Genomic DNA, 12,630 nt, shown 5'->3' with positions numbered 1-12,630 from the left:
TGGCTGTGTGCCGTGGAGTCGGTTCCGACTCCTAGCGACCCTGTACAGGGTTTCCAAGGCTGTAAATCTTTACGGGAGCAGACCACCTTCTCTTTCTCCCACGAAACAACTGGTAGTTTCGAACTGCTGACCTTGTGGTTTGCAGCCCGATTCGTAACCACTACGAATTGCAATTTGCAATAATGCTTAACAGGTTCCAGTGGAACTTCCAGACTAAATGGATGCAGAAAAAAGGCCTAGCAATCTACTTCTGAAAAATCAATCAGCCAGTGGAAATTCTATGGATCACAACTGTCCCATGCTGTTGTGCATAGAGCCATTATAAGCTAACATGTTAGAGCCTCCTGACTTTTTTCAATCTACAAATAAAAAGCACGCATATGCCATAGGGAATGGGCCTCTCTGCCTTTCAGAACCTGAATGTGCATAATAGAAAGGTTTGTTGTTGTTGTTGTTAAGGGCCCTTGGAGACAGTTCCAATTCATGACCCTTTTATAGGGTTTCCGAGGAGTGGGTGGTGAGTTTGAACCACCAACCTTGCAGTTCAAACTGACTTTGCAGTCCAATAGACAGGTTGTTGTTGTTGTTAAGTACCTTTGAGTCTATTCCAACCCATAGCGACCCTGTATAGGATTGCCAAGAAGCAGCTGGTGATGTTGAACCTTTGACCTTGCAGTTCAAATGACTTTGCAGTCTGATGCATTAGCCCACAGTGCCACACCAGGACTCCAATAGACAGGTGAGAGGCCTAAATTCTCTGGCTTTCCTTGGTCTATACCCAAGATGGGTTCGCCTCTAGCCCTCACCAAGTAGTCAATTACAACTGAATGAATGAATGAATGTTGCCATAGGCAAAATTTCCTTCCCCCTCACTTTCTTCTCTGCCTCAGTTTCCTCCTTACCACATTCTCATTCCTTAAATGGAAGGAAGAGCCTGATCTTCAAGACCAGTCCTCTGGAAAGTGATTAAAGCAGTTTATCTTTAGTTTCTCCTGCTGCTCTCTCCCATCCTCTTCAAAGAGGTGTTCAAGGACCACTACCTGGATGGGAATGCTAATTCTGCCACCTTCTAGCTGTGTAACATGGGTAAGTCACTTAGTGCCCACCTTATAAGTTTGATGTAAAGTGTTCAGAACAGTGTCTGGCACATAGTAAGTGCTCAGTAGAGGTTGTCAGCACCATAGGCGAACAAGGTCTGCTAACACAATTGAGGTGTTGACAGATAACATAGGTGGGATTTCTCCCAATAGTTTCTGCATCCTAAAAGAGGAGTCTCTATGAAACTTGCAGGCCCAAAGGAACAAAGTGGTCAGGGATGACTGCCCAGTATCAGGGCAGGAGAACTTCAAAAGCACACCTACTGGAATCCCCTTCTCAGAGGCCAGCCCTGCTTATCTCCCCAGGGGCTGATAGGAGATAAATGAAACCACTTCTTCAAAGCAAGCTTCTCAAGGACCGGGATCAAAAGCACAGGCTTGAAAATAAGCTTCAATCTACATTTCCTTTTGTCCATTCCTTGACTTCCCACCACATCTCTAAAGAACATACTCAGGGGGAAAAAGGAGAGCTAATTCCCCCTTCTTTTATCAAAAGGAGTTACCTCCCTAGCACACAGCAACCAGCAGTGATACAAAGCAACAGGAAGGGAGTTAGGAAAGTCTCCATTTTCAGCCCCATTCTGCCCAAGGTAACTTTAGACTTTCCCTTAAGTTGATAAAAGTATTTGCTCTGTGTCAGACATAGGTAATAACACCTGCCCAAAACAATTCAGAAAATAATTGTGAGACAAGAAATACAAAGCTACATTTGGGAGATGATAATTTTACATGCTTATAAAGTCATATTTTGAAAAACAACAGAGTCATCCATCTTGAATTCATTTGAGAAAGAGGTGAAATAAGATTAAAATGAATAGCTCTATAGATACAAAAATTGTATTCATCAACAAACACTTATTGAATTCAGATTGTCTGAATTCACTCAGCCACACCTTTTACCTGCTAGACTCCAGCAAGTTACTTATCCTCTAGGACCAGGGCCGCCATTTCCTCCTCAGTGAAATGGCGGTAACAATAGGACTTACCTCATAGGGTTTATGTAAAGATTAAATGAGATAACGCTTGGAAAGTACTTAGAACAGTGTTTGGCACTCAATGTTGGCTACTGTGATGATGATGGTTGAACACTCAGCTAGGCAATAAGAATACCAAGAGGATGAGGAAAACACAGAAGCATTCACAGTCCAATGAGAGAATGGACAAAGTAAACAACTAATGGCAGATACCAGGGGATAAGTGCCACATAGTATGTACTGTGAGAACTTAGAAGAGGGAGCTACTTCAGCCTTGGGGAAAGTGAGTCATGGGTAGAGTGGCAAGGCTGGCTGTTCTTGCTGTCGCCTGTTTGTTCTTCCTGTTCCTTGGTGCTCCTGTGACCCTTGCATGCCCCAGGCTGTGTCTGAAGCCCAGGGATGGGGCAGACAGAGGACGTGCCTCCAAGTGCCCTGAGCAGTACGCTAAATCAGGGCTCATGGCCAAGGCAGTAATTGCCAGCCGCTGAAAGATATTAAGCACCAGGGAGGAAAACCAAGTTCTCTATGAGGCAGACTTTTCAGAGTTCTTACAGCTTGTAAAAAAAAAAAAAAAAAAAAAATGTAAATAGTTACCCAGTGAGATATTATTTCATGTTGTTGCCATTAGGGTTTGAGTGTTATGCAGAGAGAGGCGATCATTCAGGCAATTCCGCCTCAGTGAGGACTGGAAACTATACATTAACCCAACACAACAAATCTACCACCTCTAGCTCTCAACCTGACTCAGGCATTTTTTCCTGGGTGGTGAATTTTATGTAAATGGAAGTAGTGGGGGGGGTGGGGAATCTATAAATATTCAGAATTTCCTAAAGGATTTTCTCCATGGCTTGTGGAAAGGAATGGGGAGTGGATTTGACTAAAGGCTAGTGGGAGGAGTTGCAGTCATTTCCATGGAATTCTGGGACAGCTTGGGCTCTTTTTGTCAGTTCCCTATGCTGAGATGCCTGGGTTCAGTTGCTGACCCAACAACCTGTGTAGCGATAGGCCCACAAATGCAGGTGATGCTATCCATCACAACCTGAGACTTTCTTTGTGCCAAGCAGTAGACTTGTAGTCCATTGTCTGATTTTGATATCCCAATTATAAGGTGGCCATCTTAGATGTTATGGATGAGGAAACTAAAGGTGAGGGAAGCTAACTTGCCAGGGTCGACCCACTGGTATGTAGCAGAGCAGGGATTCTAATTTCAGCTTCCTGGTCCCTGAATTCTTTTGCAAAAGGAACCACAGCAGCATGGTTCAAAGAGACCCAACTCCAAGAGCCTGTTCTGCCACTCTCCAGTCCTGCAACTTTGGATAAGTAACTAACTGACCTCACGCTCCAACTGTAAACGGGAATGATAACAATAGTACTTGATGCTTATCAAGTGATGGAATTGTGATTCTTCACCACAGTGTCCATAGGGCATTCTCAAGCAGTGTCTTATTTTAATGGTAGCTGTTCTTTCCTTGGGCAATCTGAGAAGAACTTGGATATAGAAAGGCCCCTTAACCATACATCTGCCACTTTTCTGCAAGAGGAGGACTTGCACCATACGTCCTATACAACAATGTCTTACATGGACTTTTCAACCACACCCCTAACACAATGCTCTGCCTACAGCTGGACTCCAATAAACACGGTTCAACTGAATACTGAACCATATCCTCTGCCAAGTAACAAGCCATTCCTTTGAAAACTGCTTTTGCTTTCAGGCCACTAGGGCCCCATTTAGGACTCAGCAGTGTAGGTTAGCGTTTCAGCTAAGTGAATGTCAAATACCGCTTGTAATAATCATCTGGTAGTATTTTAATTAGGCCTCTGGCCTGGCTAAGTATGTTTTTCCATTTCTCTCCTAAGGCAACTGAATGGATCAAGCCAAAGGGGCTCTGTATCCCTCACCAGCACCTTTTTCCAGGAGGAAAGGAAACAGGCCAGTCCTCCACCTCAAAGCTGTCTGGCCCCCATTATTCTATGTCGGTGATTACTGCTATGAGCTAAGGGACTTGAGTTTTTTTAAAGAACGACCTAGGCATACAGTTCCCACTCTTACCACTCCCAGCCTGGTCATCCAGTCCTTGCCTCCTTTCTCCTTCCTTTCATTCATTCACTTATTTTCCACCTGTCTTTTTTTCTGTCTTTCTCCAAATGTTGTTGTTGTTGTTATGTCCAAATAGAGAGTAAATATTCTGTCATACTCATTTCTTCTCCCCTCTCTCATTTCCACTAATTCCTGCCCTCTCTTTTTCCCTCCAAATTCCTGAGTGCTTTTTCTCTCTCTTTCCTCCCTTGTTCTCAACTTATTTTCCATTAATCAATCCTAACACACATCCACTTGGGTCATAGAAGGATTTCTTGGCTTGCTATCACAGCTGGGCTGGTTACAAAAATCAAGAAGAAGTCTTTCATCATTTACTGTCTTCTGTCCTCTTCCCTCCTCCAAAGTGCCTCAAAAAACCAGTTATTCTGCATGGATTTCTTCTACTGTTCTCTCGCTGATTAGCCAAATGGCCTTGTAGATTAAAGTAACTCTGCAGTGGGTTGTTTAAGGTGGTATTGACAGTGGCAATAATTTCAGAATGCAGGTATGAACAAGCTATCCCAAGGGGTACAATGACCCTCTCGTTGCCTTTTGCAGCCACAGACTGCAGCTTCAGAAAGTAGGCTGGAATCAGCTGCAACATGATGCAAAACTAAACCCAACACTGTCAAAAACTATAGGACAGAGCAGAACTGCCCATAGAATTTCCAAAGTTGTATATTTTTACAGATGTAAACAGCCACATCTTTCTCCTAAGGGGCAATTGGTGGGTCTGAGCTGCTGATCTTTTGGTTGACAGCAGAGCACTCTAACTGTGCCACCAGAACTCCTGCAAAATGGCAGTGAGTACTAATAAGCCTTGAATCTCATACACATGGATAAGTTCCACAACAAAATAAATGGGATCACCGTTGTTCCTTTCCATTCCTACTCCTTACGTGCTGAAAAATATAGGGTAAATCTCCTGGTCAGATCATCCCCTGACATTAGTTTTAGCAGGATAACCTCATATGCATGTGAAAGCTGGACAGTGAATAAGGAAGACCATAGAAGAATTGATGCTTTTGAGTTATAGTGTTGAAGGAGAATATTGAAAGTACCACTGGGTGCCAAAAGAACCAACAGATCTGTGTTGGAAGAAGTGTAGCCGGAGTGCTCCTTGGAGGCCAGGATGGCCTTCATCTCTCATACTTCGGACATATTGTCAGAAGGGACCAGTCGCTGGAGAAGGATATCATGTTTGGTAAGGTGGAGGGTCAGAGAAAAAGAGGAAGACCCCTGCAGCAAGATGGATTGACAAAGTGGCAGAATCAATGGGCTCAAGTGTAGCAACAATAGTGAGGTTGGCCCAGGACCAGGCAGTACTTTGTTCTGCTGTGCATAAAAAAGGTCACTATGAGTCGGTACTGACTCGATGGCACCTAACAACAACAACAAATTAGGGGAGGGAAAGAAAGTCTGTGTGATTCTAAGAAGACTATTGTTGTTCATTACCCCTTGATTCCATGGCAACCTCATGTGTACGGGAGCAGAAATGCTTCATAGGGTTTTTCAAAGCTGTAACCTTTAGAAGCAGATTACCAGGCCTGTACTTCTGGGTGGGTTCAAACTGCCAACCTTTTAGCTAGTATTGTAGTACTTAAACGTTTGGGTCACTCAAGGACTCCTCTCTAAGAGGTCTACACTGCGAAAATATCAGCAAACATTTAGGAAGCACATTTAGTTTAGTGCATGATTGATATGGCCTGAGAGTATATAGGCTGTTGTCTTCTTTACTGAGCATGATAAAGGTTCATGGTTGTTATTTCTAAGAAAGTTATGTCTCTCTGCTTGAAGAACGCCTTTGAAATTACCAATCCCCATTTTGGGCTCTCATGTTGTCACAGCGGTAGAGTCAGGGACAGGTAGTCCTGGAGCAAAATGCCCCTAGTGACAAGTCTGACAATCGGAAGTGATGGTTTGGGGCTGGGAAAGTGGTACTCAAAGCTAGGCAGTGACACCAGCGCGCCTCCACTGGCCACCGAAAGCACGCAGACTTGGTCTCCCCAAAGACCGCAGCACAAAGGTCTAGATTCACCTTCTGATCAACGCCTGACGAGGACAGGGAAGCTTTAATTCGAACACGGTACTAGTATATCTGCCAGGAGGGAAGTTGGCCATGCACACTGTATCTGATACAGGAAGGGCAGGGGGAGACATTGTTATTTTTTATTTAAAAGTTTTTTTTTAATTCGAAATTTCAAAATTCCCTTGGGAAAATCGAGTGCAACCTCCCCCGTGGGGGAGGAGGGCAGAGAGTGGGAGTGAGGAGGAGGACGTATCTCTGGAGCTTGTTTGTGTCGACGTGCTGCTGTTGGAAAGAGATCCACCCCTGTTATGGCACACCAACCTCTCACAGGACGCAGGGAACCTCCAAAATAGCAGGTAGGTGAGGTGCAGTGGAGGAATTTTTACGCTTCTAAACAAGACAGGATAAGAAACGTTAAATACACCCAACACTAAACCTATAAATCAGTGCGCAGGCACAGTGGGCCAGGAGCGTCCGGACGGACGCGCACAGCCTAGGGTACAGCGCTTCTGCGCGGGCCTGCGCTCACGCTCCATTGCGACTGTCACACTCCGGAAGGGAGTCCTCAAACTTGCGTGCTTCCGACTAGACAAGCTTAAAGTAGTTGAAGCGGTTCGCACCGCTCCCGGGGAACAGTAGATGCCTCTGAGACTCGAAGCTTCTAAGCACAACTCGAGAGGCCAGATCGGGGAAGGAGTGTGGGGGTCGCGGCCTCTGGGAAAGGCTGGGATTTGCGTTGCCACCCCAGTTGCCTTACACAAACACACAGAGACAACCACGGATACACACGGCGAGCAGGGTGTCAACCCCGTCAGCACCAACCCTTAGAGGTGGGAAAGGAAGGAAAGAGGGGATTAGGAAAGCCAGAGGATTCGGGCGCAGAGCCCAGGGTCCCGGAGAAGTCCTGTCCCTTGTGGAACCTCTGTACGAGGGCCGCCTAGTTGGGGGTAGGGAGGAGTACAGAGGGTGGTTAGAGGCCAAGGCGGCGGCGGTGGTACGAGGGCGAGGCCCCTTTAAGGCTCTCCCCTCCCACCCGCAGCGCCGGCCTCCGCCCGCCGCTCTCTCCGCCCCGGGTCCGGGCGAGAGCTGCGATTGGGCGGGCGCGGCGATTCCTTTGAAGTGTGGCTGCCGATCGCGGCTATTTGACGTGCGGCTCGCGGAAGACGAAGGTTTTTGTGTTGCTCGCCGGGGCTAGCGGCGGCGGCGGCGGCGGCGACGTTGGTGGAGGAGGGGAAGAAGCGAAGCAGCTGCTGCAAGGCGCTAGTCGCAGCGAAGCGAGCCCACCCGCCCCGGGAGCTCGCCTCCCCGGTGCTCCCCCTCCCTCCCCGCCCCCCCCAGTGGCGTTGCCTCCTCCAAATGAGCGATTCGCCCGCTGGATCTAACCCAAGGACACCCGAAAGCAGCGGCAGCGGCGGCGGCGGGAAGAGGCCGGCGGTGCCGGCGGCGGTGTCCCTCTTGCCTCCGGCGGACCCCCTGCGCCAGGCGAACCGGCTCCCTATCAGGGTCCTGAAGATGCTGAGCGCTCACACCGGCCACCTCCTGCATCCGGAGTACCTGCAGCCGCTGTCTTCCACTCCAGTGAGCCCCATTGAGGTCAGTCTCCCGGTTACTGCTTGCCCAGCGCCGTCCCCATTCCACCCCCAATGGTGGGCCCAGAGCCCTGCTCCCTCCGTCCCGGGACTCCATGCTACCCCCAGTTTCAGCAACGCCAATGGACGGCGTGAGGAAAGACGGAGAGCAGTAGGATCGATCGGAGTGTCCACCCAGTTCTCCCCAGGCTTCACCATGGAAGGTTCCCTTCCACCACTACGTGTTTTCTTTAGTATTGCGTTTGTTCTTGAAGTCCCCACTGGGCCATTTACTTTTACTCCAGCACCCAGTTTCCAGGCTGGAGGCGATCCTTCCTGGAGCTCTCTCATTCCCCATCCTGCTCCATTTCCTTTGAAGACAGGACCGCCCAGGTCTCACTCCACCTCTGTCCGATTCGGTTAGGGAGCATTATGCCCAGTCACTCAGATCTTAGTTCTTTTTTCCTCCCACTTCCCTGGGTGCCCTCCCGGGAAGGGAGGGGCTTTTAAGAGCGCCAAAGGCAGCCCTTCCTGTAGAATGCTCTTCTCCCAGCTCTCACCTCTTGGCGCCACCTCAAGAAGCCCGTCCCAAACTTAAGTTACCCAAACTGGAGGAATAAGTTTTTCCTTGGGCCTGGAGGATGGGGAGATGAGAGAGAAGGGGGCCAGTCACAACCCCAACTCAAGAGGAAAGCTCTCTGGTAGGTGCCCCTTCATGAATCTCTTAACACTGCCCCGCTCCCCAAGGCCTAGGGCACACACGCGGACCCTTAAGAGCTGGGAGCCCCCTACGGACGGGCTCCGCCCAGTTGCCCCACCCGGTCCCAGCCCTAGCTGTCAGGCCTTCTCCCCCAGGCTCCTTCCCGTCTCCAGAGTCACCTAGCTCCCCGGGCGTCCCCGGGCGTCCCCGCTCATTCTAGTGCTCTCACAGTCTCATCCTCTTCTCCCTCCGTCGCCGCTGTCTCCCATAGCTGGACGCCAAGAAAAGTCCTTTGGCGCTGCTGGCTCAGACCTGCTCCCAGATCGGCAAACCGGACCCGCCGCCCTCTTCCAAGCTTAACTCTGTAGCCGCGGCGGCCAACGGATTGGGAGCAGAGAAGGACCCCGGCCGCTCTGCCTCGTGCGTCTCCTCTGCGTCGGCGGCCCTCAAGCAGCTGGGGGACTCCCCGACCGAGGACAAGTCCAGCTTCAAGCCCTACTCCAAGGGCGCCGGTGGTGGTGACTCCCGTAAAGACGGCGGCTCCTCCTCTGTGTCCTCCACTTCCTCTTCATCCTCCTCATCCCCGGGTGACAAGGCGGGCTTCAGGGTCCCCAGTGCTGCCTGCCCGCCCTTTCCTCCGCATGGAGCGCCGGTCTCCGCATCGTCGTCTTCATCCTCCCCTGGCGGCTCCCGGGGCGGCTCCCCGCACCACTCTGACTGCAAGAACAGCGGCGGGGGCGGGGAGCTGGACAAGAAAGACCAGGAGCCCAAGCCCAGCCCGGAGCCCGCCGCGGTGAACCGGGGCGGCGGCGGTGGAGAGCCGGGCACACACAGCGGCGCTGAGGCCGGAACCTCCGGGCGCAAGTCGGAGCCTCCCTCTGCGTTAGTGGGGGCAGGCCACGTGGCGCCTGTATCCCCCTACAAACCAGGCCACTCGGTTTTCCCGCTGCCACCCTCTAGCATCGGCTACCACGGTTCCATCGTGGGCGCCTATGCCGGCTACCCATCTCAGTTCGTGCCTGGCCTGGATCCTAGCAAGTCTGGCCTCGTGGGAGGCCAGCTATCAGGAGGCTTGGGCCTGCCACCAGGCAAGCCCCCCAGCTCCAGCCCGCTCACCGGAGCCTCACCGCCCTCCTTCCTGCAGGGATTATGCCGGGACCCCTACTGCCTAGGAGGTTACCACAGCGCCTCGCACCTCGGCGGCTCCAGCTGCTCCACTTGCAGCGCGCATGACCCCGCTGGGCCCAGCCTAAAAGCGGGGGGCTACCCGCTGGTGTACCCCGGGCACCCTCTGCAGCCTGCTGCTCTCTCGTCCAGCGCCGCCCAGGCCGCGCTCCCTGGCCACCCCCTCTACACCTACGGCTTCATGCTGCAGAACGAACCGCTGCCGCACAGCTGCAACTGGGTGGCGGCCAGCGGGCCGTGCGACAAGCGCTTCGCCACCTCGGAGGAGCTGCTCAGCCACCTACGGACTCACACGGCCCTGCCGGGAGCCGAGAAACTGCTGGCCGCCTACCCCGGGGCCTCAGGCCTGGGCAGTGCTGCCGCCGCGGCCGCAGCCGCAGCCTCTTGCCACCTGCACCTCCCCCCTCCTGCCGCCCCCGGCAGCCCTGGGTCGCTGTCGTTGCGGAGTCCACACACTTTGGGGCTAAGCCGGTACCACCCCTATGGCAAGAGCCACTTATCCACAGCTGGGGGCCTAGCGGTGCCATCCCTGCCCACAGCCGGACCCTACTACTCTCCATATGCGCTATATGGACAGAGACTAGCCTCAGCCTCCGCGCTTGGATACCAGTAACTACAGCTTTTCCTCCCTTCCCTCCCTCCTGCTTTTTCTTCCTTCTCTCCCTCCTTCCCCCAACCGTCTTTGCCGCTGCAACCTCCACCACTGCTTGTCCCTCCCGGGATTCCCTGCCCAGACCCTCCCCACCGGACTGTGTATTTATTTACTATAATGTTAGCTTACAAGCTGGGAATATAAGTGCATTAACGGCCCACACGAGTCAATGGTATGCAAAAAGTCTGTGTTCCCCCAAATAATAATATTAATCACACAAATAACTACATGTTCCCGCCCCTCTTCCTTTTATTTTCTTTTTCTTAGATATACGTTGTAATTGTTTACTTAGTCTTTCTTTTTTGATTGGTTTGGTTTTAGGGAAGGAGGGAGAATTGGGGCTCGTGGGTTCTTCTGTTTATTTTGTTTTTCTCTTCCTGGGGAGTTTCTTGCATGAGTCTTAACCGTTAAAATGACATTTCTACCGTATCCTCTTTCCCCTTCATTCCCTCTTGTTTCCTTCCATTCTAGGTTGTGTTTTTCCTTCGTATAAGTGACAGAGAGGAGATATTTTTTGTAATGCATTTGGGGAGGGGGTAGCATTGGTGATAGGCGGTCCTAACCAGGAACTCTATTAACCAGGAACTCTGTCCTGAGACTCTTTCTCATAGGGTCCTCGGTCTGGGCCCTTTCTCCTCTACCTTGCTCTGAATATCAAGAGCCCTAATCCCACCAGCAGGCTTCCCAGATAGAGGGATCCAAAGGGGCTCTGACATTGCCTTTCCTCTACTTTAAATCCTCCAGAATCCCTCTCAGGGGCCCAAGCACCCCAGTGGTCTCACCGATCACTGATCACTGGTGAGAGCCACAGGACTCTTCTTATTCAACTACAAGTCCTAATAGGCCCTGCTGGCGTGAAACTTTGCTCTTTATATTTTGCGAAGTGCTTTATAGAAATTGTTTTTCTCTCCGTTATTGGGGCAGTGACCCCTTCCCTGGTGGTAGGGATGGGGGACGGTGATTCTTGTTAATTCCCTCCAAAGCCGACCAGTCGCAATGTCAGAGGACTACGCAATCTTGTTAGCTCCCATTGAGGAATGTTGTGAGCAGTCAGGGAGCACGTGGATCACAGCAGTCCCCCTCATCCCCTCTCAGGCAAGATCCAACAGAGTCCCCAGAGTTGGCCATGGGCTCCCGCAGTGATTGGGATGGAAGACTCGGGCCCCTAGGTCTTCTCCCCACACCCTCCTTCCCTCTCGGTCTTATGCAGCTAGGAGGCTGCCGACCTGCTTGGGATGAATAGAACTCTCCCTTGGTAAGACTTATTTTGTTAATAAATGGAATACTTGGCTATATTCACACCGTGGTGTGTTTCTCTCTTGCCTCACCCACCATCCCACTTCCAGACACCTAAGCAGATGCCCTTTTATTCTTGTTGAAAATTCCTTATGGTTTCCTTCAGAAATTTCCATTCAAGGACCAGTTTACTGCTTTCCTCAAAAGGGGGGTGGGGTGGGGGGAGTCAAAACTTCTGCCAACGCATTACAAATAACATAAAACCACCTTTATTATTTTTTCCACTTAGTTATTTAGCTCTCAGCCTCACTTCAAAGGCTTTGACATTTCCTGGGGCCAGAGTGGAGGGCGTGTATGAATGTGGATTTTCCTCTGGGCCTAGATCCAAGGTGCAAGGGGCTGAGACGGGAACCAGTACCAAGGGCTCAAGCTGAGACTCGCATTAACACTGCCCTGGAGCCTGCCGGGCGGGCAGAAACAACAGGCCTTTGGCGCCACTTGGCGGCAGGAAGACGAGCAACAGGCGAATAGAAAGCCAAGACAGCGCCAGCCGCGACAGCACCTTCGGAACATCCTACTCTAAATGTGGAGTTCTACTTCCTGTTTCTGTGGGAATTTTTTTTTTTTTCCGCCTTTTCCTGACAGTGCATTTTATACACTTTGAGACCAAAAGGTAAATACATCTGCTGAGAGAGGTGCTTCTCAAGACTTTGGGTGCTGGGTGGTCGACCCCAGAGACTTGCGGGAGTGGGGTATGGGTTTTGCTAAGAAGGTGCTGCGATTACCGGGACCTGGAAACTACACTTGATCCCAAGGAGTTCGGCTCTTCCTCCTGGCTTACCTGTTTCCTTGAGCTTGCATGACTGACACTGGCTTCTGTCGTCTCTGGGGAAGCGAGCGAGGGGGGTATCGATTATTGGGGTGATGGGGAGGGCTGGGACCGCCCAGGCCACACTGAGCGGAAGGGCGTCCCCTTGGCGAGTCTCCGAGGCTGGAAAAACGTCCAGATGGTTCCGGAGGCATCATCGTGGGAGGGGCACTTTCTCCCAGGTGCGACGTCGCCCCCTCCCAAGTGGCAAGACTGCGTGATGGGGAAACGGAGCTCAGGC

At 51.2% G+C, this 12,630-nt stretch overlaps 1 protein-coding gene across 1 annotated transcript; it reads left to right on the top strand.

Moving 5' to 3' along the window:
- Positions 1–7,355: 7,355 nt before the first annotated feature.
- On the top strand, positions 7,356–10,443 carry ZNF703 (zinc finger protein 703). Its single transcript, XM_006859969.1, has 2 exons — positions 7,356–7,773; positions 8,720–10,443. Exons 1-2 carry the CDS (start codon positions 7,537–7,539, stop codon positions 10,244–10,246), a joined length of 1,764 nt encoding a protein of 587 aa, XP_006860031.1. The 5' UTR covers positions 7,356–7,536; the 3' UTR covers positions 10,247–10,443.
- Positions 10,444–12,630: the final 2,187 nt, after the last annotated feature.

This window comes from Chrysochloris asiatica, unplaced genomic scaffold, assembly GCF_000296735.1.
Source record: "Chrysochloris asiatica unplaced genomic scaffold, ChrAsi1.0 scaffold00035, whole genome shotgun sequence".
Lineage (NCBI taxonomy): Eukaryota > Metazoa > Chordata > Mammalia > Afrosoricida > Chrysochloridae > Chrysochloris > Chrysochloris asiatica.
The sequence above is the reverse complement of the archived record's forward strand: the minus strand, read 5'-3'. Positions and strand labels throughout refer to the sequence as shown.

Bases quoted from the DNA above. Each gene is read 5' to 3' on its own strand.
- ZNF703 (XM_006859969.1), top strand. From the start codon at position 7,537: ATGAGCGATTCGCCCGCTGGATCTAACCCAAGGACACCCGAAAGCAGC. The intron at 7,774-8,719 runs GTCAGTCTCCCG...TGTCTCCCATAG, and splicing joins CTCCAGTGAGCCCCATTGAG to CTGGACGCCAAGAAAAGTCC.